At 38.2% G+C, this 22732-nt stretch overlaps 1 protein-coding gene across 2 annotated transcripts in view; it reads right to left on the bottom strand.

Annotated features, from left to right (window-relative positions):
* Positions 1 to 3052: 3052 nt before the first annotated feature.
* The window catches only part of LOC131156170 (mitochondrial import inner membrane translocase subunit TIM44-2-like), a 47756-nt gene continuing 28076 nt past the window's right edge, over positions 3053 to 22732 (bottom strand). For both annotated transcript variants that reach the window (XM_058109633.1, XM_058109634.1), the window contains 3 exons: positions 10903 to 10974; positions 10748 to 10810; positions 3053 to 3416 (listed from right to left, as the gene is read on the bottom strand). In XM_058109633.1, the coding sequence (XP_057965616.1) occupies positions 3294 to 3416; positions 10748 to 10810; positions 10903 to 10974 (258 nt within the window). In that variant the 3' untranslated portion in view covers positions 3053 to 3293. The remainder of the gene's footprint in view (positions 3417 to 10747; positions 10811 to 10902; positions 10975 to 22732) is intronic.

Consider the following 22732-nt stretch of genomic DNA (forward strand, 5'->3'; position numbering starts at 1 on the left):
TCAGATAGCGATTGGGGAAGAGATCTTGATGAAAGAAAAAGCACAACTGGATTCACATTTTTCATGGGAGATACAGCGTTTACATGGTCTTCGAAGAAGCAACCCATCGTAACGCTATCATCATGTGAAGCTGAGTATGTTGCTGCTAGCTCAGCTGTTTGTCATGGTATATGGATTAGGAATGTACTGAAGTATCTGGGATTTCTTGAAGGTAATCCCACAGAAGTTTACATCGACAACCGATCAGCGATTGCACTTGCGAAAAATCCAGTTTACCATGAAAGAAGTAAACATATTGATACTCGGTATCATTTTATCAGGGAGCATGTCAAAAATAAAGAAGTGGAATTGATATCTTGCAGAACGTATGATCAGATTGCTGACATTTTCACAAAACCACTCAGACATGATATTTTTGCAAGACTGAAGACAATGCTCGGAATGACAAAATTAGGAGAGTCAAGTTTAAGGGGGGATGTTGAAGATTAAACTTGAAGACCGGCAGCCCACCTCCATTGAAGACCGGCAGCCCACCGTTGTGGACATTGGAGATTTGCAGGCAACCTACTCCACCTACCAGCCCACCGCTATTGAAGATTTGCACCCACCATTGTTGATTATTTGATTTCTATAATTACTATAAATAGCTGAGTTGTGTGTGAGTAAATGTGAGCAAAATGTGGTGTGTGAGAGAGATTAGCCAGTGAGCCGTGAGAGAGATTTTAATTCCTCTGTATTATTTTCAGATTGAAATATACTTGTTTGGTATTTATCCTCACTGAGTTTCAGTCACAGCCAGTGACTGAGTGCTCCTCTCCACCCATCAAAAAGATCTCACCGATAACTGAAACTAAGACAACCGTTTGGAAAATACTACAATATGTACCCTTTGCCACAGGAAATTTGATGTTGCGAACAAAAATCAATCGAAGAATATTTAAACAATGAGGGATTGCGAGAATTCTTTAATCTAAATTCAAGATTCAAAATATTTTTTACTTCTTCATGATTTTAGGCTGAAGAAATAAGAATCCTTGAACTTGTTTGGTCTTTGGGAGAAAAGAAAGGAAGTTCAGAGAGGGGATCTGTTTGGTTGGTGAGAAAACAAAACTAAAAAGGAAAGAACAAAATAGAGAAAAATGAAAGAGAAGAAAGAGAAAAGAAAAGAAACATGTAGAAGTAGAAGCAAAAAGAAAAGAAACTTTTAGAAGTGAAGTAAGGGGGGGGGGGGGTGGGGGAAGCAATTTGAATAAGTAGATGAAAAATGAAAGATGAATTCGATTAATTGTTGGTTTTTGAGAGAACTTGATAAAATATCTCAAAAGCTACATCCAATAGATCTCTCCATTACTACCAAAGAACTTTCAAGAATTTGATCCACCATTTTAGCTTGTGTTGAATCAAAAATGATCCTCTTAAAGTACACCTTGAGAAATGGAAATTATTTCCCTTAGCAAATTTGAAGACTTGAAGCTTGATGGATGGGGCGCGCAACAACAAGAATAGATGCGACGGTGAGAAACTTCACATCATATTGGGAGGTTCACAGTGAGAGGAATCGCAAATTGTCGTTGCCAAGACGTGGCAGTTCTTTGGGCTGGTTCTTTTTCTTTTTGATTCAAGAGAGTAATTAATCCAATACCAAATTGATGTAGGACAAGAATTATGACTCAAAATCAGAAAGAGAACCAGAGAGGGGAGGAGGAAAAAAGGAAGAATAAAGGAGAGACAACAGAACAAGGAGGAGTCTAGAAAAAAAAAAATTTAATCACATATAAAATCAAAATTTTATTCATTGATTTGCCATATATGTTATTTTTCTTCACTTTTTTTTTTTTTTTTTTGACTAAATAAAACAAAATGACTAAACAAAAATAAAAAAACAAACCACTAACAAAAACAAAGCAGAAATAACAAGAAAGGAACTAGCACACAAAAAGAACAAATATAGGAAGGGAGACTAAGAGGAGGTTTTTGACTTCCAGAGAATTTGACTCTTGGTCTAGGACACCTTACCTGAAAACCTAGCCCTCGTAGCAAGTTCATGGGCCTCAAGGTTAACTAATCTAGGGACTGCAGCTTCTATTGAAAAATTTTAAATCATTCAAAGGCTATATTTATATTTATGAGCATGAATTTTGAGTATTAAACTTGAATTTGAATAAATTTGAACAATATTCACTACACTTTTATATTACATCTCTTCTAAATTCACGGAATGCCAAATCCAAATCCTCTGTCAACCATAGAGCGAGGGCATCCTAGATGATTGGCTGTTATTTCCGTTGAGAAATGCCCTTTCTTAAGAGAGCCCCAGCGATCAGCTAGGAAAGCTAGCGAGTCTTTTGAGGGTTCCTAGTGATGAATTGGCTGTGGTATAAAGGAAGGGCAATTCGAGCACATCATACTCGCTAAGAAATTTGGAAGGGAATTGAAGTGGCTTTTTAAGTACAACTCAAACCATTATGTCATCTTTTCAAAAGCTTTCAAAAACACATAGTGCTTGTATATGAGTTGTAATCCTCCTTGCAACTCAGCTCTTTCTTTATTGCTTCGGCTTGCCAAAATTCCATGTAGCTTCGCTTTGTATGCTACAGCAATCTTTTTGTTCCAATGAGTATATCCTTTTGACCTCTCCGAAAGAAAAAAATTGTAGCAGTCGGAATAGCAAGCGAGCAGAACAAGAATCTGGGGAACAACGGAAAACAACAGGCCAACTTGTCATCAATTTGTACTCGAATAAGAAACCAAATTTGGATTTGTTGGCAAAGTCTGATTCTGCTCAACCCTCCAAAGTGTACATACAATAAAACCCATCCCAATGCACTCAATGAGAGCATTATCCACACATTGAAAACGGCGATTCTTCGCAAAGATGGTATCAAAGGAACTTCTTATGCACATGGGCACTCGCGCTGGGTTATCAAGAATAACACAAGAAAAGCACATCAAACTGCTGATCAATCACCAGATGGCTTAGAACCAGTATTGCTCAATTTCAAACTGAAAAATCAATGGCAGAATGAAACTAAAATATGAGTAGGCTAAGTAGTTAAAGGAACAATGGCTCTTCTATCATTTACTATTTTTCTGATGGAGGGAAGTTCTTCCAGCTCTGTTACAATTCCACCCTACGTATAGGTGCAGAACATTTAAATTTAATTAACTTGTACAATGTCAATATTTTACTTGACAAAAATAAATTAATAATACCTACTCAAAAAATTCCCTGGCAGTGAAAAAAAACAAAATCCAGAGATGACTAACGTCCATAAGCTGAGAAAACACAAAAATTAAATGAGGGCTTGGATGCCAAGTTGTTGCATCTCTCTTAGCCTCCAGACTGGGATGGCAGCTCCCCCATCTTCATCCATTTGTTGCATAGCCCATGCATAGTATACAGTGTGGATGGTATCCTGTTATGCAATATTCACCAAAAAGAAGTTAGATTAGCAGACAACTGGAATAACAGGATAATAAGTTCACTCAACAAAAGCTACCATTAAAGAGAGAAGAAAACCAAACAAAAAAAAACATAATAAAACAAAACAAAAAACAAAAAAACAAAAGGGAACTGGGTGAGGAAGGGATGGTGAAATTCAAACCCACCCACGGGGTGTAATGTGGCATCATCCTGTTACAAGTAAGTCATGCCATGTCCCCCATATCAAACACATCCAAGGCCCCTCTCCTGGGTACAAAAAGGTGGGTAAAATGAGGTGATTAGTGTATCAGTTGGGTTTGCTCCAAGTTGGCAAGAGGTTCAAGCTTGGTAGGAGTAGGACTTTGTTTGAAAGGAAAGCAAAATAAAAGCTGTGAGGTCCTTTTGCTTATCATTGTATAGTTCTAAATGCCTTATAATGATACAATATTCCTCAAATTGTTAAAAAAATCAAATCAAATCAAAAACATTAGGTTAACGACATTTAAAAATAGAGTGGTATGCCCTTCGGAATTGGGTTTATTACAAATGATAGAAAGGGGTTTGAATATGGTCTGCATTAAAATCAGCAATGTAGTGCACATCTACAAAAGCAGTAAGGATAAAAGTGAGCATGCACAATAGATCTGGGCCATTGTGCCTAGGAAATTTCATACCATACATGCCGTCATTTGGACGGCTGAAATCATGGTTGGAAAATCAGATCCCAGACGTGATTTTGTTAAATGTGTTGGTTCACCGAACAGAATTGATGTGCAAACAAAACAAGGCATCAAAACAGGACTGGAATGAACAAAGTGAATCCAATATTTGGATACACAAGGAATCTAGTCTAGAATACCAGGTCAATTCCATTCCAATGTTTATTTTATGCGAGGAAGTAGGTAATGTAATCACACTTACGTTAAATTACCAATATATTCTCATGTGTATAAAAAATTAAAAAGCAAATTTACACTTTTAAGAGTTGAACAAATATATTTGACAATATATGATGCAACAAATAAACTCATTCATAATAAAGGAAGATATAAAACTGCCAATATGACCACCAGTAAATTTAAATCCTTGAGAGCCACAATGTATTTTGATTACTTCAAATGGGGTCCAGACTAATACAGATTTCTTAATTAACAGAATTGCAATTCCACCCCACCCATGGGAATCACTATTCCATTTCCAGATTATTTTTCGCAAGTACCAATTATTCCAAATCTACCTAAAAACATTCACAACACCCATATTCTATCCCTTCTGAAGCTTCTCAACAGCCTCCAACATCCCATCACGAGGAGCCTAAACCAAACATGCTCTTGATATCTTTTTGAGGCAGTTCACTTAGATCAGACCCATCCAAAGATTAAGGTGAATCTCAATCCCCTCTCCCCATCATCATTCCCAAACTCCTTTTTCTCAACTCCATCTAGCTCATCGTCCTTTTTGACCCTCGCATATGTTTCTTCATCGTCATTATTTGAAGTTTTTCCTATTTGAAGGTTGTAGAGTCCTAGAGAGATTGGACTTGGGCAGAGTCCTTCTCTGTTCATCTTCAAATACAATCACTCATGCAACAGGTGGGCAAGATTTCCAAGTGGCTGCTAAGTGGTTTTCCAAATGCTTGTCAATCTTTCGCCTCTTGCAATGAGGTTTTCATAGCATTAGTGTGTGGTACTGAATGGCGAATCGTTTAAATGAGATGGGAGAAGGGAAGGAGATTTTCAGAGTTCATCCCATGCAGCTCAAAAGGTGATGGTTTGCAAAATTTTGTGAAGAGGTTTTGCAAGTTGGCTAGAGATCTTCGTCCTTGATTAAGTGGCAAAGGTGGGAGAAGGATGTAAATGACATGATCAATTATGGAGTCATGTGTGATGGCGGGGAAACGTCAGACCAGTTCTTGTTGTGGAGGTGAGTTACAATTGAAGGAACCTGAGCATTCATTTCTGGAAGCCATGAGTACGCATTCAGAGAAGATGATTCCTAGAGTCAAGGTGGGAGAAGGATGTAAATGACATGATCAATTATGGAGTCATGTGTGATGGCGGGGAAACGTCAGACCAGTTCTTGTTGTGGAGGTGAGTTACAATTGAAGGAACCTGAGCATTCATTTCTGGAAGCCATGAGTACACATTCAGAGAAGATGATCCCTACAGTCAAGGTGACTAGTAGTACTGAAGGGGCTGCAAGGAAGTTCTTTATCTAAGTTGGGCCAGTCACTCAAACAGGCCTATATTCAGGGTAATAATGGCCAAATCTAGAGCATTATTTGGAAGGAGTGGAGAGTTCTTTTTACACCAGATGGGCCTATCTATTGAACAGGCCCATAATCTCAACACTGCTGACAACCCAGGAGGCAGGTACAATAGCCCATGAGGTTGATAAACTTCCTAGTAAGAGTAAAGGGATTCTTTGGAAAGAATGAAGAGTTCTTTTTTTTTTCCCAACTAGGCCTATCGATTGAACAAAATCATAATCTCAACATTGCTGAAACAACCAAGGCAGCAGGTGCAATAGCCCATGCAGCTGATTAGCTTTCTAATAAGAACCAAGGTGTTTTATTTGTGGTGTTTCAAGTAGCAGAGAGGCCTAAAGTCTTCTCATTGCAATACCAAATCCCAAAGGCGCAAGTATAAGGATCAGGGCTGATTGCCTGGGGTTGATGGAGTAGTTGGGGGAAATTCTCAGGCAGAGCAGGAGCTGCAATCAGTTGGAGACCAGAATGAGAAATGTTTTGGTAATAGTTTGCACCAAGAGGAGATGGACATTTCAGGGGGGGAGACAACAGTGGAAAAATTATCAAAAGAAAAAACTGTGGGTATGAGTGTATAAGCATTGATCAGCAAGGAACGTGGGGAAATATTAGTATTGTGTGCTTAATAATATTAGTATATTACAAATTCAAACAATTATTAAAAGAAAAAACTCTGTGGGTATGAGTGTATAAGCATTGATCAGCAAGGAACGTGGGGAAATATTAGTATTGTGTGCTTAATAATATTAGTATATTACAAATTCAAACAAGTGGGGAGGAAATTTTTTTAAAAATAATGATGCAGGAAAGTTTTATGTTAGAGAAATCTCAGAGCTGCTCCAAGTCTGACTTAGGCAACGGAGGAAATCATGCTGAGGAAAAAGAGGGGGGATATTTGGGTTCCCCGCGGAGGGCGGGGGGTGTTGGGGGAACAAGAATCAAGATAAAATTGATGTTTTGGGATGAAAAACTGCTGGTAAGGAAATCAACTCAGTTAAGTTTAGGGGGCACAAGGTTTGTACTCGTCCAAAGGTGGTACAGATGGGAATTGAAATGAGATCATTCGAGTGGAGTAACAAGAAAATTTTTAAGGGGAGATACAGAGGGTAATTTATGTATTGTGGACGATCCAACTGTTAAGAAGGGTGCAACAAGAAGGGTTAACAAAGGTGAGGAGAAATGGACAGATGCTTCAGATAATGACAGTGACAGTGATACAGATAGTTTGAAAGTGATGGGAGGTCGCTTTTGGATGAGATTCAAGAACACTACGGATATGTGTCTGACTTGTCAGATTTACCAGGGGATATATCATATGTGTTGCCATCTCCATAGGATGGATTGGAGGGGGTTTCTATTTTTTAGGATGAGGAATTTTGAAAGAGAAATTGTGTAAGGATGGAATTCCTCCCACCCTTGTGGACAAGATTACTGGGAAGCATTTAGAAGCTCAAAATTTGATGGATAAGATGGGTTTACTGTTCATGGTCTGATCCCAGGGCAAATGAAGTTTGTCTTGATGGTGGTAGAAATAAGGTGAAGCACAAGAGAGAACTACAACATTTGAAGTGCTCAGTGAACTATAGTGGAAAGGGTTTTAAGAGGTTATCTAGGCTAATTCTTGTTAGTTTTTATTGAATTACATTTTTTCCCTTTTTTTTTTTTTTTATTGAGGACTTCCTGCCCTCGCCTAGGTTGTAATCTTCTCTCTGGTTTATTTCTTGATATATCTTCTTTTCTTACAACAACAACAACAAGCCTTAAGGTCGCACTAGGTGGGATCAGCTACATGAATCCTCCTCCGCCAATTCACCCGATTCAGAGCATTTTCCTCCATTAGATTAATGGGCTATTAAATCCTTCCTCGCTACCTCATTCCAAGTTATTTTAGGTCTACCCCTACCTCTTTTCATGCTAGAAACCATAACTAACTCACTCCTCCTCACAGTGCACTACTAGGTCTGCGTTTCAAATGCCCAAACCATCTAAGTCGCCCCTCCCTTATCTTGTTTTCAACCGGTGCTATGCCTAAATTATTGTGCATATGTTTATTTTATCTTTTAATGTTAAACCACTCATCCACCTTAACACACGCATCTCTTTTCATTTTTTGTACATGTTCTTTCTTATTTGCCTAGCATTCTAAACCATAAAGCACAGCTGGCCTTATAACCATCTTATAAAACTTTTCTTTTAATTTTAAGGGTATTTTACGATCACACAACACACTTGACGCACTCCTCCATTTTGCCCAACCTGTCTTAATTCTATGTACATCTTCAATTTCCCCTTCACCTTGCATAATAGATCCAAGATATCTAACTCTATTAGTACTATTAATCTCTTGATTACCTAGTTTAATTTTCTCTCTTTGCTACTCCTTACCTTACTGAAATTACATTTCATATATTTTGTCTTATTCCTACTTATCCTAAACCTTTTAGACTCTAATGTGGCTCTCCAAAGTTCCAGTTTAGACTCCACTATGCTCCTACTATCATCAATCAACATGATATCATCCGCTAACAACATACATCAGGGGGTCTCATTCTGAATATTCCTAATAATTTCATCAATTACTAAAGTAAAAAAGATAAGGTCTCAAAGACGAATCTTGATGTACACCTACTGTTATTGGAAACTCTCTAGAATCTCCTCCTCCAGTCTCAACACTAGTCACTACTCTATCATACATATTCTTAATGACCTCCGTATATCTACTGCAAACTCCCTTCTTTTCTAATACCCACCAAAGTACTTCCCTAGGTACTCTATCATAAGCTTTCTCTAAGTCAATAAAAACCATATGCAAGTCCTTCTTTTCCCTAAATTTTTCCATTAAACTTCTTAAAAGATAAATAGCTTCCATTGTTGATCACCCACGCATAAAACCAAATTGATTTTTTGAAATCTTCATTTCTAATTTTATTTTGTGTTCAATTACCCTTTCCCATAATTTCATCATAGATAATCTTAATTCTGCAATTATTATTGCAATTTTGAATATCACCTTTGTTTGTATACAAAGGTACTAACGTACTTTTCCTCCATTCTGGAATTTTCTTGGTTTTTATAATATTGTTGAATAGATTAGTTAACCAAATAATTCCTTTATCCCTAAACATTTCAAAACTTCAATTGGTATTTTATCTGATCCTATAGATTTTCCACTTTTCATCTTTTTTAATGTCATCTTAGTATTAAGGATTCTAATTTTGCGAACAAATCTCCTATTTTTAATCCTCTCTTCATTTGTCACTTCCAAGTTCAATCTTTTAATTTGATTTTCATTAAACAAATTATCAAAGTATCTTCGCTACCTCTCTTTTATGTCTTCTTATCTAATTAAGACTTCACAATTCTCAGCCTTTATACATTTTACATTACCTAAATATTTGCATTTTCTTTCTCTAGCTCTAGCAAGTCTATAAATTTCTTTTTCTCCTTCTTTTGTATCTAATTTAGTATATAAAGTGTTATAAGTTCTATGTTATGTTTAACTTCATTGATAGTTTTTTTGCATTTTTTCTCGTTTCTTTATATTTTTCAAGATTTTCTATATTCCTACAATTTTGCCATATTTTATACCAATTTCTTTTTGTCTTAGCATTTTTTTTTTTTTGGACTTATTCATCCCACCCACCACCAACTTTCTTTACTACCCAAGTATCTTCCTTTGAACTTACCTAAAACCTCTTTCACTATCCTTACAATAGAATTTGTCATATTATTCCAAACAATGTTTGCATCAACCTTATCCCCTATTGTCCAATCACACTCTTTGCTCATTTAATCTTTGAACGAACAACGAAATAGAGGAATATCTCAGAAGAGGACAGTGAGCATGATAGTAATTTTGCATGTCATATTGGACTATTGTTGGATGAAATTCACCCAAAAAAAAAATGATTATGTTGCCAAATATTCTGTCGCACTTTAGGATATTTCTTATATGCCTCCTCTAATAGAAGGTTGAGAGGATATAGCTATCTTTTAGGGAAGGACCAGGGTGTAAACTTGGCAGTGACTAATCAACATGGGACAGTTATTACCTACTCCTGCAAATGAGGATAGCGCAGGATTTGGTGCTCAAAAACTTCCAGATGATATGGTATTGTGGCTGGGTGACCCTGGAGGGAAGGAAGTTCGATTGAACAGGGCTAAAAGAAAAGCGACTGAAGGTCAGCAGAAACTGGTAAGTTTATAGAGCTCTATCAATTACAAAGGAAAGGGATTAAAGAGAGGTTTTATTGATCTGCTAATTACTTAGTTTAGTTTTTTTTTTTTTTTTCCTTATTTGTTTTTTGTCTTGTTTTCATACGTTTTTCTACCATAAGGGTCTCTTGTCCTCTCTCTAAGATTGCAACTGACTCTTCTCTATCTTAACATATATCTTTTGCGATAAAATTTTTTTATAAAAAAAAGACTTAGTTTTTTGGCAGGAAATATGCCCAATTTTATCAGAAGATGCCATTTTTCTAACAAAATATCTTTGAAAAAGATTAATTTCTAAAGTTAATTATAATTTCAAATTTCTTTATACAAGCATGATGTAGTACAATACTTTAAAAACATTGGGCTAATTGGAGTTTTTTTGCTAGTATAAGCTTTTAAATATTTTGAATATAAATACTTTTGGTCCAGAGAAAGTTTGAGAAAATGCCTTGTTTTTATTCTATTCTTTAATCAAGCAAACCAAGCATGAAAATAAATAAGAATTGTCATTTTGATCATCATTTTGCATGTGCATCCAAACACAGCAATCAAATTCCAGCCTCAATTCTGTTCCCTTTTTGATTCTTGATTCTACTAGCCAGGGAGGGGGGAGGTGTTGGGTTGTTAGGGATTCAGATCCAAGATTCAACTTGTTCAAGTTGGCATCCAACATAAACTGTACCATTAGATAAAAACAGTAAACTAAATAATTGAAACACTACCTGAACCATGGGCATTAATTATAGGCACAATAATAGTGACATCAAGTGTCCTATCATTATTTCTTTCATTATTTCTTTCCCCTTATGCAGTAAATAAAACAAAGAAAATTCAGCACTTACTTTTCCCCCCTCTCTTACTGAACCATTTTTATCACGTATACAGTAGACCTGCTGCGTTTGGAACTATAAAAATTCACAGGGTAAAAAGCCATCAGTAACAGCATATTTTCTCTACAATAGTAACTTGTGGCAAAAAAGTTGAAAAGAATGCTGACCGCTAAAATGATGATTGGAGTGGATCCCATCATTTTGGTTTCTCTTACTTCCACCTCAGATACATGTAGGATCTGCATTAGAGGAGATGTGAATCAATTACAAGACGACAACATATCTATATAACAATTCAGTGTGTGTTTTTTTAAACCAGGAGGAAATGACTCCATTCAGGATTCTTATTATAACTAATTCATTCAATTGAAAGAACAGGTCTCATAATAATCAACAGTTGTTTATACTACTACACAATATTCATACTTGAACCATTGCATTTGAAAATCAAAATTCGGAACGAGTAATCTCTTTTACCAACTCATTAACCTAATTTGAGATGCTATTTTTTAAGTTTCTTCATGTAAAGAATTTGTGTCCTTGAGAGGCTATCATCACATTGCATTTGTTGAGGGTGCGTCTCTAGCTTCAATTGCATGAAGAAACCAAGTAAAGGCATAAAGTCTCTGTTGAGCATGAGAAGTCCGTGTGACAGTGAGGAACCCTCATTGCAATGTTTGTGAATAAAACTTGGACCAGCTTGATCTTGGCTGTCAAGAACATTGGATTAGAGGGATTACTCAAGCAGTCCTTCTGAATGAGTGATATAAGACAAGAAGCAAGACCTTGGGAAGATCGTGGTCGGAGAATACTTAAGAAGAATTGGATAGAGTATTGCTGGGTTTAGTTAGTAGTTATTGTGTTTAGCTTAATTAAGATAGTATTATGTGTATTTAGGGGCTTGTTTGTTATATTTGTGTATCTAGGGGTATGTTTGTATAATGTAGCTTTATGGGTATATGTGAAATTTCATGTGTTCAGAGGTTTTCCTATAAATAGTGTGAGAAAGCCATGTTGTAGGCAGTTGTTAAATTTGACCTAAAGTGAAAATGAGTTTTCCCCTTGCATCTCCTCAATGTAAGTTTTCCCCTAGCATCTCCTCAACGTAAGTTTTCCCCTTGTATCTCCTCTCTCCTCCCTTCCCTTTTCTTCCACTCTTCAATTTCTTCTTAACTCTCCCAAGGTTGCAAACCACTGATGCTGCCCCTGCATCATTTGGTATCAGAGCCCAACTTCAATCTCTGTTCTTCTTCTTCTTCTTCTCCTTCTCCATTAATCTCTCCCTCTGTTAGTCTATCATCACCCAATCTCTGTTCTGAAATTTCACTATTACTAAAAAAGCAAAAAAAAACAAAAAAACAGGAAAGCTGTTTCTGAACAAATTCCAGCCATGTCCCAAATCTCAACACCACTTTCCAGTGACCATCCTGCAACACCACCCACGCCATCGAAGACACAACACCCTGACCCCCCTTCCCCTACAATTTCAATCCAATCACCGGAAAATCCCAATGCGCCAGCAGAAAGCTGACCAGTTGACAGCCCTTCGAAATCCCCGGCATCCTGTAATTTTCTCATCACACCACCACTATCACTGTACTCCCTTCCCTTGATCTCCCTTCGTCCCAAGAATCATCGCCAGAAAGTCACCGCCAGAAACTCATGCATCCCACACACCACTACCGCGTGAGAATACTTGCCAGAATCTTCTGCAACTTCCAGATCACAAGAAATTGGTTCCAGCCACAAGAAATTGATGTTTTCTCCTAAGATTTTGATTTGCAGCATGATATTTTGGCTCCAAAATTGATATTGTGCAAGTAAGTGCAATAATTTGGCACAAAAAACTAGAAATCGAAGAATTAGTGTACCATCAGCACTTTAGAGTGGATTTGTCACTGCCAGCAATAACAAATCAGTTTGCATCATTGTGTTGTTTACTTTGTGAATTTGGTCACATTTCAGCACAACAATTAAGACTACATATGACTTGAAGGAGGTTCTTGCGAAATTAGGAGCCAGGTTTGTGAGTGAATCGTGTTGGGGCTTTTTGGTGATGTATAGTTACAGTATATATAAACAAATCCAGTAACATGGTGATCACTTACTGGAAAAATGAAAGGCTTCTGTCATACTCTGAGCATAATATCGATTTCATACCTTTTTTAAGTATGCGAAAAAGTTATGCAAATTCATTTGTGATGGAAGATTTCCTATGAATGTGTTCCTAGAAACGGGATCATTCGCATGCAACTTCATCCGGAACCCCATCCAAAGCCTTGTGACATTTTGGCTTGATAACACTACCTTATATGTTTGTGAAAGATGTTTGGTTCCTATCCAAATGGGTGACTATTTTGATAATGTTTGGTGTTGCATCATACCCATGAATACTGACCATGTACTCCATGGTTCTTCTTGGATAGATAATTTGGGTGTGACTCAAGGATTTGAGAACACATTTGTCTTCCTTTATAATGGAAAGAAAATCATTTTAAAGCCTGCTCTACCAATCAATCAAAACAAGAATCTACTAGAGTTACTCAACTTGAAGACACTGCAAGCAAGGAAATGAATGTGTTTGAAGACATCCAAAGTCTTTCAAATAATCTTATCTTATTGTAAATCATCCCCAATGACTTCATTGATGCCAATTCTCAATTAAGGACTATGATGCTCTCAATGGAACATGGTTTCTTGTATCACTCAAGTGCTGGCATTCAAGGAGTCCAAGTTTGCTTCTTACTTCTGATCCTCCGGCATTTCAAAATTTGAGATTGATTTTTTTCTAACTTGGGGACAGTTGATGTAGGACAAGCAAGACCGTGGGAAGATCCCTGTTGGAGAATACTTAAGAAGAATTGGACCAAGGATTGTTGGGTTTAGTTAGTAGATGTGTTTAGCTTAATCAAGATAGTCTTATGTGCATCCAAGGGCTTGTTTGTAATATTTCTGTATCCGGGGTTATGTTTGTAATGTAATGCAATTTTAGGGGTATATGTGAAATTTCATGTGTTTAGAGGCTTTCTTATAAATAATGTGTGAAAGCCATGTTGTAGGCAGTTGTTGAATTTAAATTAAAGTGAATGTGAGTTTTCCCCTTGTATCCCCTCTTTCCTCTCCTCCCCTTCCTTTCTTCAATTTCTTCTAATGTCTCCCATGGCTGCAGATCCTTGATGCTGCCCATGCATCAATGGGATTACTCAAGTAAAGGCATAAAGTCTCTGTTGAGCATGAGGAGTCCATATGACAGTGAGGAGCCCTCATCACTATGTTTGGGAAGAAAACTTGCACCAGCTTGATCTCGGCTGTCAAGAAGATTCAATTAGAGGGATTATTCAAGGAGTCATCTTGCCGAATGGGTGTAGACACCACATTGGACCAAATGACTAAATACCATTTCCACACCCTTTCTCAATCTCCCACTTTAATTTAGGATTTGATTATTCAAGTGTTTGTGGTGTGCATGATTAACTGCTTCCACAATGCAATAGGATTGATTTAGTTTAGTTTTGGTTACAATCGACTCAAGTTGGACGCAGACTGCCAATGAGGCCAACAGTTTAGCTGAGATGGGAAATATGGAAGAAGACATTAAAAAAGTTAAGGATAACTTTTCTTTCCTTCCTAGGAAACTAAGAATCAGATTCATCAGATTTGGAATTGTTGATTTGAGGAATCATGCAGGGCAAGGGCAGAACTTCAATAGTCCATTCAAGAGTTTTAAGTTTCTTCACCGAAATCTTTTCAGTGATTAAAGGTCATGAGATTGGGAATGATATAGAGCTACAGGAAGATGTAGATGATGAGACGGAGTCCAGATCACCTGCACAGCAAGTAATTGTGATGCGAGACACAAAGGTTAACCTGAATGTCTCGGCTGAAGATAAAATTCCCGAGAAAAACAGTTTCCAACTTGCCTCCAATATATAGTTCTTATGTGAAGGTTATCATGTATGTTGTGGGTGAAGGTAATTCCAAGAGAAACAATTTTCAGATCATCTCCAATCCCCAGTTATTCTATGCCTAATTCTATTCATGTTGGTCCTATTTTTTATATCATTGAAAACCTTATAAAGACCCAAGCAGGTTAATGTAAGCACTAGTTCTGGCATTTTATCTATTAAGTGTCAGAAACTACTGGATCTGCATGAAACATTTAATATGGAGTTGACTAGGCACTAATTCCAGCATTTTACCTATTAGTGTCAGAAACTACTCAATCTGCATGAAACATTTAATATGGAGTTGACTAGGTGTTCATCTTCTGTCAATTATAAGGAGGGAGATAAGAAGGTGGGTAGGAGTGCAGAGAGGTGAAAATACTTTGAATGTGGATGAGCTAAGGGATATAAAGAGAAAAAAAAAGGGGGGGGGGGTGTTATTAGAGTTGTCAACTAAGAAGCAACAACACTCGAAAACCCCTCAAGTCTCAGTGCATCGAATATCAACACTTTTTCAAAATGCTGGGATACATGACACAAGTCAGAAAATTAAAAAATATATATTGTTTCAGCAGATCATGGATACTGACAATTTGAGACATACGCATACCTTAAGACATATAGGGGGGCATGTATCTTAGCAAGACATTGCCTTTCAAGTCCCTCATTTTTTTTTCCCAAGTGGGTGGGAAGAAGGGGTGTTTCATTGACCATTTGACCCAACCAATCTACACTTTGATCATTGTGGTTTGGCTCCAAGGTTTAGATCCCCACATGGAGGCATTGCCCATTTGAGTTCACTACATTCGCATCTCCAAATGTGTATGCAATAGAGCTCTCAAAACCTTAATATCAATCGAAGTCTCCATGCTCAAACAGCATCCTTCAATAAAATAATAATATTTATATAATAAATATATACTAAATTAAAATAAAACATTGAAAATGCTAGTATAAATATGCCTAAACATGTATTTTTTAATTAATAAAATAATGTTTCCTCACCATCATATCCTAAGTTTTTTCCCTTCCTCTGGAGCTTATGCATTGCCCTGTCCATATCATGTCTTGTCGGTGTCACATGCCGGAGTAGTCAAGGATAATTTCTCCTGATCTTCTGCTTATTCAGGAGACTAAAGTTGGAAGAAGTATATTGCATTTTTATGAGGTGCATAGTATTTGGGACAGGAGGATTAAGCATTGAGTCTTTCTTCTTCATAGATTTTGGGAGTAGTATATTGATTTGGGTTTCAAGGTTTGCCAGTTTGCATTACTGCATCCAGGGATCAGGCTATGACGGTCTTTATAGAAGTGAGTGGATACAACAGGTGGTGGATGAAATTGATAAAGAGTCAGCACACAAGCCTTTTATTGTTCTCTCCCCCCCCCCCCCTCCCACCCTTTCCACCATGCACTGCAGTGGCAGGTTGGCCATCTTCATCAAAAGGAAGTCCTTCAACGTAGAGCTTGATGGCGAGAAGGTCGACCTCCTCAGGTTTACTGAAAATCGCAAGGGCAGGAGGATCTCCATCTTTCTGGACATGGGAGAAACCAAGTGGCTCCTGGCTTCCCTAGAATATTCCCAAAGCTCCTTCAGCATCAGGCCTTTTTCCCCCTCTTGGCTACAGTGCTGGAGGTCAAAGGTGAAAATTTTGCTGCTCCAAATAAAGCAAAACAAGCTTTGGCAAGTTCCTTGCCCCAAGTGAAATCAATAGAGGAGGCTGGAGGGCATCGCGATACCAAACGACCCCGATTTAAAATGGTTGGGCCAAGTTCTTCACAGCTGCAAAGGAGCTAGATCGTAGAGTGATCCCTAGCATTCCAGCTCATCTAAAAGTGTGGTTGAGGTCAGTTCGAGCCATAACAGTTGAAACTTCCTGCTGATCCCAAAAGAGCTGTGATTTTGTCTCTCTCGGAGGTTAAATGTGCGTGCACTCACTGCGGGGCTGCATCAGCCCTTCCATCGCCAAGTCGCAGAAGAAGGTGGAGAAGGTGCATGAGGATATGTGATCCTTCGTGCATGTCATCTGCAAGGCTGCCAAGGTTCTAACTCTCTTTGGCCCATCCCTTGCACAAGCTTCAAGGATTTGGGGCCTGGTTTTTATTCAAGTCCCTCTTGATCAAGCCCACGAGGTTTCACTTTCAGCCTCCCACTTTCTGGGTCTCCCTCCCACCTCCACCTAGTAAACCTGCTGTCTTCACCCCTTGCCCCTCCAGCTGTGGCCCTTTCTTTTCCATGGACTCGCAGCAGGATTTTTTTGGGAAATTTACCACTCAGCAGGTCCAGCAAGACCAGATAAAGCAGGCCAAGTCTGTTCTGGCTGGCAACCATTCTATTTGGGAGCCTCTGAATCCAGCTTCTAAGGTGCATAATCTGGCAATTATCCCTGCTGCAGCCACAGATCTGCTGAATGCTGAATACAGTCCCCCTCTCCATCTTTGAGAGAGTTAAATGAGAAGGGACTTGATAGCACAAACTTCAATCTGCAGGTGTCCAATTGGGTGTTTCCCAAAATGAACTTTGTGAGCAAGGCTATCGGTGTGTCTTTCAAAGGTTTCAAGAAAAAGAAAGGCAATTATTTGAGGAAATAGACAAGAAAAGAAGAGAAGATGACACATCTTTTGGGGGAAAAAAAAAAAAACCCCGCAAGGCGGCAGTTGCTTGAAAGGAACAAGTAGGGAATTGAAGAGATTGAAATGATCAGTGAATTATGAAAAACAGAAAGGAAACTCTGATTTGGGAGAGGCTGGATGCAACTGGGGTGGCAAATTGATCCTATGTTGAGGAAATTAATCTCATGGAAAGTGAGGGGACTTAATGACAAAATAAAACGATCCGAAATCAGATTGTGTCTCAATGACAGGAAAGGGGATGCTATTTGTTTTCAGGAAACGAAGGTGAATTCAATGGATAACAGGTTGATCAAAATGCGACAAATAATGGGGGAGGTATTCTCATTATATTGATGACCTGGTTGTGGAATTGCTGGACCATTCCATCAATGCCTTGTCAATCTCCTGTTTGTTAAAGTTTCTTGAAGATAACTTTATTTAGAACTTTACTAGGGTTTATGGCCAAGGCTAATGGCCTTCCAGACATTTTTTGTTGAAAATCTTGTGGAAGTGAAAGAAAAATGAGATAACCCATGGGTTATTGGGGGTGATTTCAACATGATCCTTCATCCTCGTGAAAGGACTGGACATGAATCTAGTTGCATGAAGGAGTTTCATGATTTCGTCAATTCTTCTTATTTCAGCAACCTCACTGGTTGCCACGTGGTCAAACTCGAGGGAGGCTCCCTCACATTCAAGGATTGATAGATTCTTAATTTCCTCTGATTGGGAGGAACACTTCTTAAAGGTTACCCATCCTAGCTTCACCCCATCTTAAACCACCTTACAATCCTCATTGACACAGGGAATCAAGTGGAGGCCAATGATTACGCATCAAAGTTGCATAATTAGGTGTTTAAATGCATTAATTAAGTATTACAATTTTACTTAAATGCCTAATTATGTCCAGTATTTTAACGTTGAGCTCAATTGATGATATTGAGATAATTATCCTATCCTTGCCCGTAAATTTACAACATCCGTGCTTAATTATTGCAGGGCAATGCGAAGGCACACATATTTTAAAGCAACGAAGGATGCACAAGGAGGACACACTTGATGGACCATGAAGACTAAAGAAAAACAAGAGCATGGTCCATGCAAAGAAGGCCCATGCAGCTATCCTTTGTTGGATTCGAGTTTTAAAAGATTAAAAGCGTCATTCTTGGTTGGATTTGGGGTCTTGAAGGTTGCAAATTCGTCCATGTATGTTGTGGGCTACAAAGAGTAGCCAAGCTAAGAGGAAACAAGCCACATGGGCCATCCAAATAGGCCCATGCGCCTACTTGAAGGAATACCACATGGCTAGGGCTGATTTTGGGATGAAAAAAATGTTTAACTTAGTGGAGGCCGTGTGCAAGAGCTTCTGGGCTGCAAGGGCAGCTGGGTTATGAAGAAAAGAAGCTACATGGGCCACCCAAAGAGGCCCATGCGCCTAGGGCAGCAAGTGTGCAAGGAAGGGAAGGGTTTTTATGTGTGTGTGTGTGCGGCCGAATGTGTGTTTGTGAAGGTTGGGAGGATTAGTTTGAGAGCAGCAGCAGCTGGGAGTTTTGGGGCATCCTTGTGTAATCACAAGGATTAGAACCCTCTTCTCTACTCTTCTCTCCTCCTTCCCTCTCCATTCTCCCATTCCTTGTTCTTGTGTTCACCATTTTAGAGTTTATTTTGAAGGCTATTGAAGGAAGTTGTTGAAGCTGCGGATTGGGGTTATTGGGGCAGCCGAACCTAGAGAGGAATCCCCACCATTCGCCCACACCACGAAATCTTCTCTCCTCTCCATCATTCTTCCGTCTTTTGTCCTTTATTTGCCTTAATTTCATGTTTATTTCAATACCGTATTTTGATTTATTGTTGGATTAAGTTTGTTTCATTTAAGTTATTGGATTGAGTTGTTTCATTTAAGGTATTGTTGGATTAAGTTTGTTTCACGGTTGAATGTTTTATTAGATTAATGGAATTTTCATGTTTAGTTCATCTCCAAAATGTTTAAACGTAGGATTTGGTTCTTTGTCTACATGCTTAAACGTATGATTATTTTGTTCGTTTAATTTTGCTATTGTTTATTTTATTGTTTGAATGAATCATTGAGTGAGTAATATTGGTTGCGTTGGTTTTGCATAGTTGTTTAGGTTTTATTTGCATTCATGGGATGTTTTAAAATACAAAAAGATTAAAATTTGGTTAAGTAACAAGGTTGCACACAAGGTCTTTGATAAAATGTCCGTCAGAGCATGAACACTATATTTGGGCATTTATTGTTAGAAATAGTGGATTAGATGATGTTGTTGAATGCGGTTTAGCTCCTCAAAGCAAGGATAATCATTATTCATTCAACACACATCCTCAATTTCTTATGATTTCGGGACAAAAATAGTGTTGGTGACACGAACATCGGCGCATGAATTTCTGAACTTGTTACATAACTATATTCTATGTCTGACTTGGGTTATGAACATGCTGCGTTTTAATTTCATTTAGTCCATTGATTAGATAACTTACCATCTCATACAAAATCAAGAAAAAGAATCATCTTCATATTATGTCCGAAAACCCCATTTCATTTTAAATACCATTTTAGTTAGTTGTAGTGTTTAAATTCCATTTATTTTTTGATAATAGTAAAATTTGGAATAGGCATACACTGTTACTTGTGGATATGACTTAGGGACTTCCCTTAATTACTACTTGCTGACACTTTTATACTTGGGAGTTAATCTCTAAGGAGTTTTTAGAGTCAAGTCAGCCAACCCCTTTCTGCTTTCAAAATGTGTGGTATAAACATGAAGGGCTTGATGAACAGGTCAAGAATTGGTGGCTAGAGTTACAAATTGAAGGGAAGGCCAGCTTTGTGGTTGCCTCAAAGATGAAATTGCTCAAAGGAAAATTGAAATGGTGGAACAAAAATGTTTTTTGCAACATCCCTCTAAGGAAAAAGGAGTTTCTTGACAGCATTAAGGATCTGGACGAAAAGGAAATCATTGAGGGTCTAAATGCAGAGAATAGGTCTAGAAGGCGCTCTCAAAAAAGATCATGCCCAAATTATCACCTTTGAGGAAATTGCTTGGAGGCAAAAATCTAGTGCTCTTTGGTTGAAGGAGGGGGATAGAAATACTAGTTTCTTCCACCAAGCAGCTAATGCACACCATAGATTTAATATGATCACTAGAGTTGAACTGGAGGGAAAGACATTAGTGGATGATGGAGAAATCAAAAGAGGCATTGGCAATTTTTTCAAAGCCTTGCAAACCGAACTAGAGTCATGGAGACCAACAATTGCTGGCATCATGTTTAGCAACGTTAGATTTTCCACAGATTTGTGCCTTGAGAGGCCTTTAGAGGAAGAATAAATTGTTCAAGATCTTAAGAGTTGAATGGGGATAAAGCTCCCAGTCCTAATGGCTTTAATATGGCTTTCTTCCAAAGGAATTGGGAGTTGGAACCTTCTCAAGTAGGGCTGCAAACAAGCCAAGCAGGGCTTTCAGATGTTCAAGCTAGGCTCAGAAAAAGAATAGGTTAACTCGGGCTCAGGCTTTGTTCAATTCGAGCTCCAAAAATTAAGCTCAAGCTCAGCTCGAAAAATTAATCACAGGCTCAGGCTTGACTCGAGCTCAGCTCAGTTTAAACCACAAAACAAACAAATCCAAACCAAGCCAACTTAATTTTAAAAATTTTAAAGGCCTTTCATGGCCAGCTGGGCTTAAAATGGAGTATTAAATCCCATCAATAAACAGCCCTAAATACCCATGAATAACCAATAAAAAATAATTTTAAAAAAAAAAGTCCACAACTGTAATAAAACATTAAGCAGGCCTGCAATGGAGCTGGCACACAGCCATGGGGAAGGTGGAGCAAATGGGTAGCTAGGCAAGAGCTTTTATAAGCTGTTGAGGAGGCAAATATATTGTGGATTTCTAATAAAAGACAAAAGCTGAAAAAAATGTAGGTGCAGCTCTCTGCCTCTTTCCCCATGCTCTCTTTCTCCCCACTTCAACTCCATATCCCACATCGGAAGATTTTAAATCTTCCTGGGTTAAGCCTCTTCTATATTAGCCTCTGTTAATGGTTATTTAGTCATTTAGCATTATTATTAATTGTTAGAGTTTGGTTTCTAACAAGGGTAAGTTAGTAAGGGTATTATGGTCATTCCCATTGTAGTTGACAGATATTATAAATAGAGGGAGAGACCTATGATTGAGTTAGGTCTTTCATTTTACACAATTATTCAACATGGTATCAGAGCATGATTCCGTAACCCAAACCCTAAGTGTTCCCACCACCATCAAACCGAAGCCCAAAACCCAAAATCCACTGCATGTCCATCATCATAGAAGGTTTTTCAGTGACACTGTAACCCTAGAAAACAGCCAGCAGCAGCATAGAGTCAGACCAGTCGCTGGAATTTTCTGAGTGACACTGCCAGTTCGAGAACATCAAATCCACTATAGATTTGTCAAAACCAACACCATAGTGACCCACAGACACTGCCAATCTCTCCCCCTCCCACTGAAATCCCACCTTCAGGCAGTGTCTCATGCGCCAGACGAAGGCTGCCAGGGCCGACCCCATGCGCCGGCGCGTGAAGCCACTTTCAAGCATGATTTTGACCTGAAATGATCCAGCAATGATCCATTCTCTCTATTAACATGTTTTTGAAGTTTTTTGTGATGTTTTTTCCACAAAGATCTCGCCTTTTTTTAATTGATCAAGTGCGGCAGCCAAGGAATGGTTGTTTGATGCTTCATGAAGCAGTTTATCAATGGTTATTGAGTTTATTGGGTCTGAAACAGTGGGATTTGCTGTGTTTTTTTATTCAATGATCTAATTCCCTCCATATGTCAAAATATCAAGCTGTTGGAGGTGTTAGTAACAGTCATTGGTGACTTTCTTGGAGCAATGACAGTGCTCATAAGCTGTTTTTTTTGTGAGGCTATGGCAGTGTTATATAAGTTAATTGGTGATTTCTCCATGGTAGTTTCAGTGGTTCACTTCTCCAATGGTTTCGGTGCTATGAATTGCTTTCTTGGGGCTGTGTCTGAGTTTCTCGGTGCTGTGGCAGTATTGTACTGATTTATTTTGTGACTTGTTCATGGCTGGTCACCTTGTCTGTGGTTGTTCCGATTGTTCCAACAATTAATCTTATGGTCATTGGTTTGAGTTTGGGAATGTTAGGATGGAGTTTGCAAATCCCAGAAGTATGGTTCCTTCATTAATCACTTGTTTAAGTGAACCGCGTATTGTGACTATATCAGAGAAGGGGTATTCAAGGTTTCTACAGTATCAGCCGTCTCAACAAGCATCTTCTCACATTCCGTCTTTTGCCCAGAAAAGTAATCTTACAGTCTGTATGTCATCTAGCATCCTTCCTACTAGTCCTTGGGATATCGATTTTGCTGCCACTGACCATATAATAGATGCAACCAACCTCTATTTTTTTTCTCCA

The sequence above is a fragment of the Malania oleifera genome, chromosome 5, assembly GCF_029873635.1.
Source record: "Malania oleifera isolate guangnan ecotype guangnan chromosome 5, ASM2987363v1, whole genome shotgun sequence".
NCBI classification, from domain to species: domain Eukaryota; kingdom Viridiplantae; phylum Streptophyta; class Magnoliopsida; order Santalales; family Ximeniaceae; genus Malania; species Malania oleifera.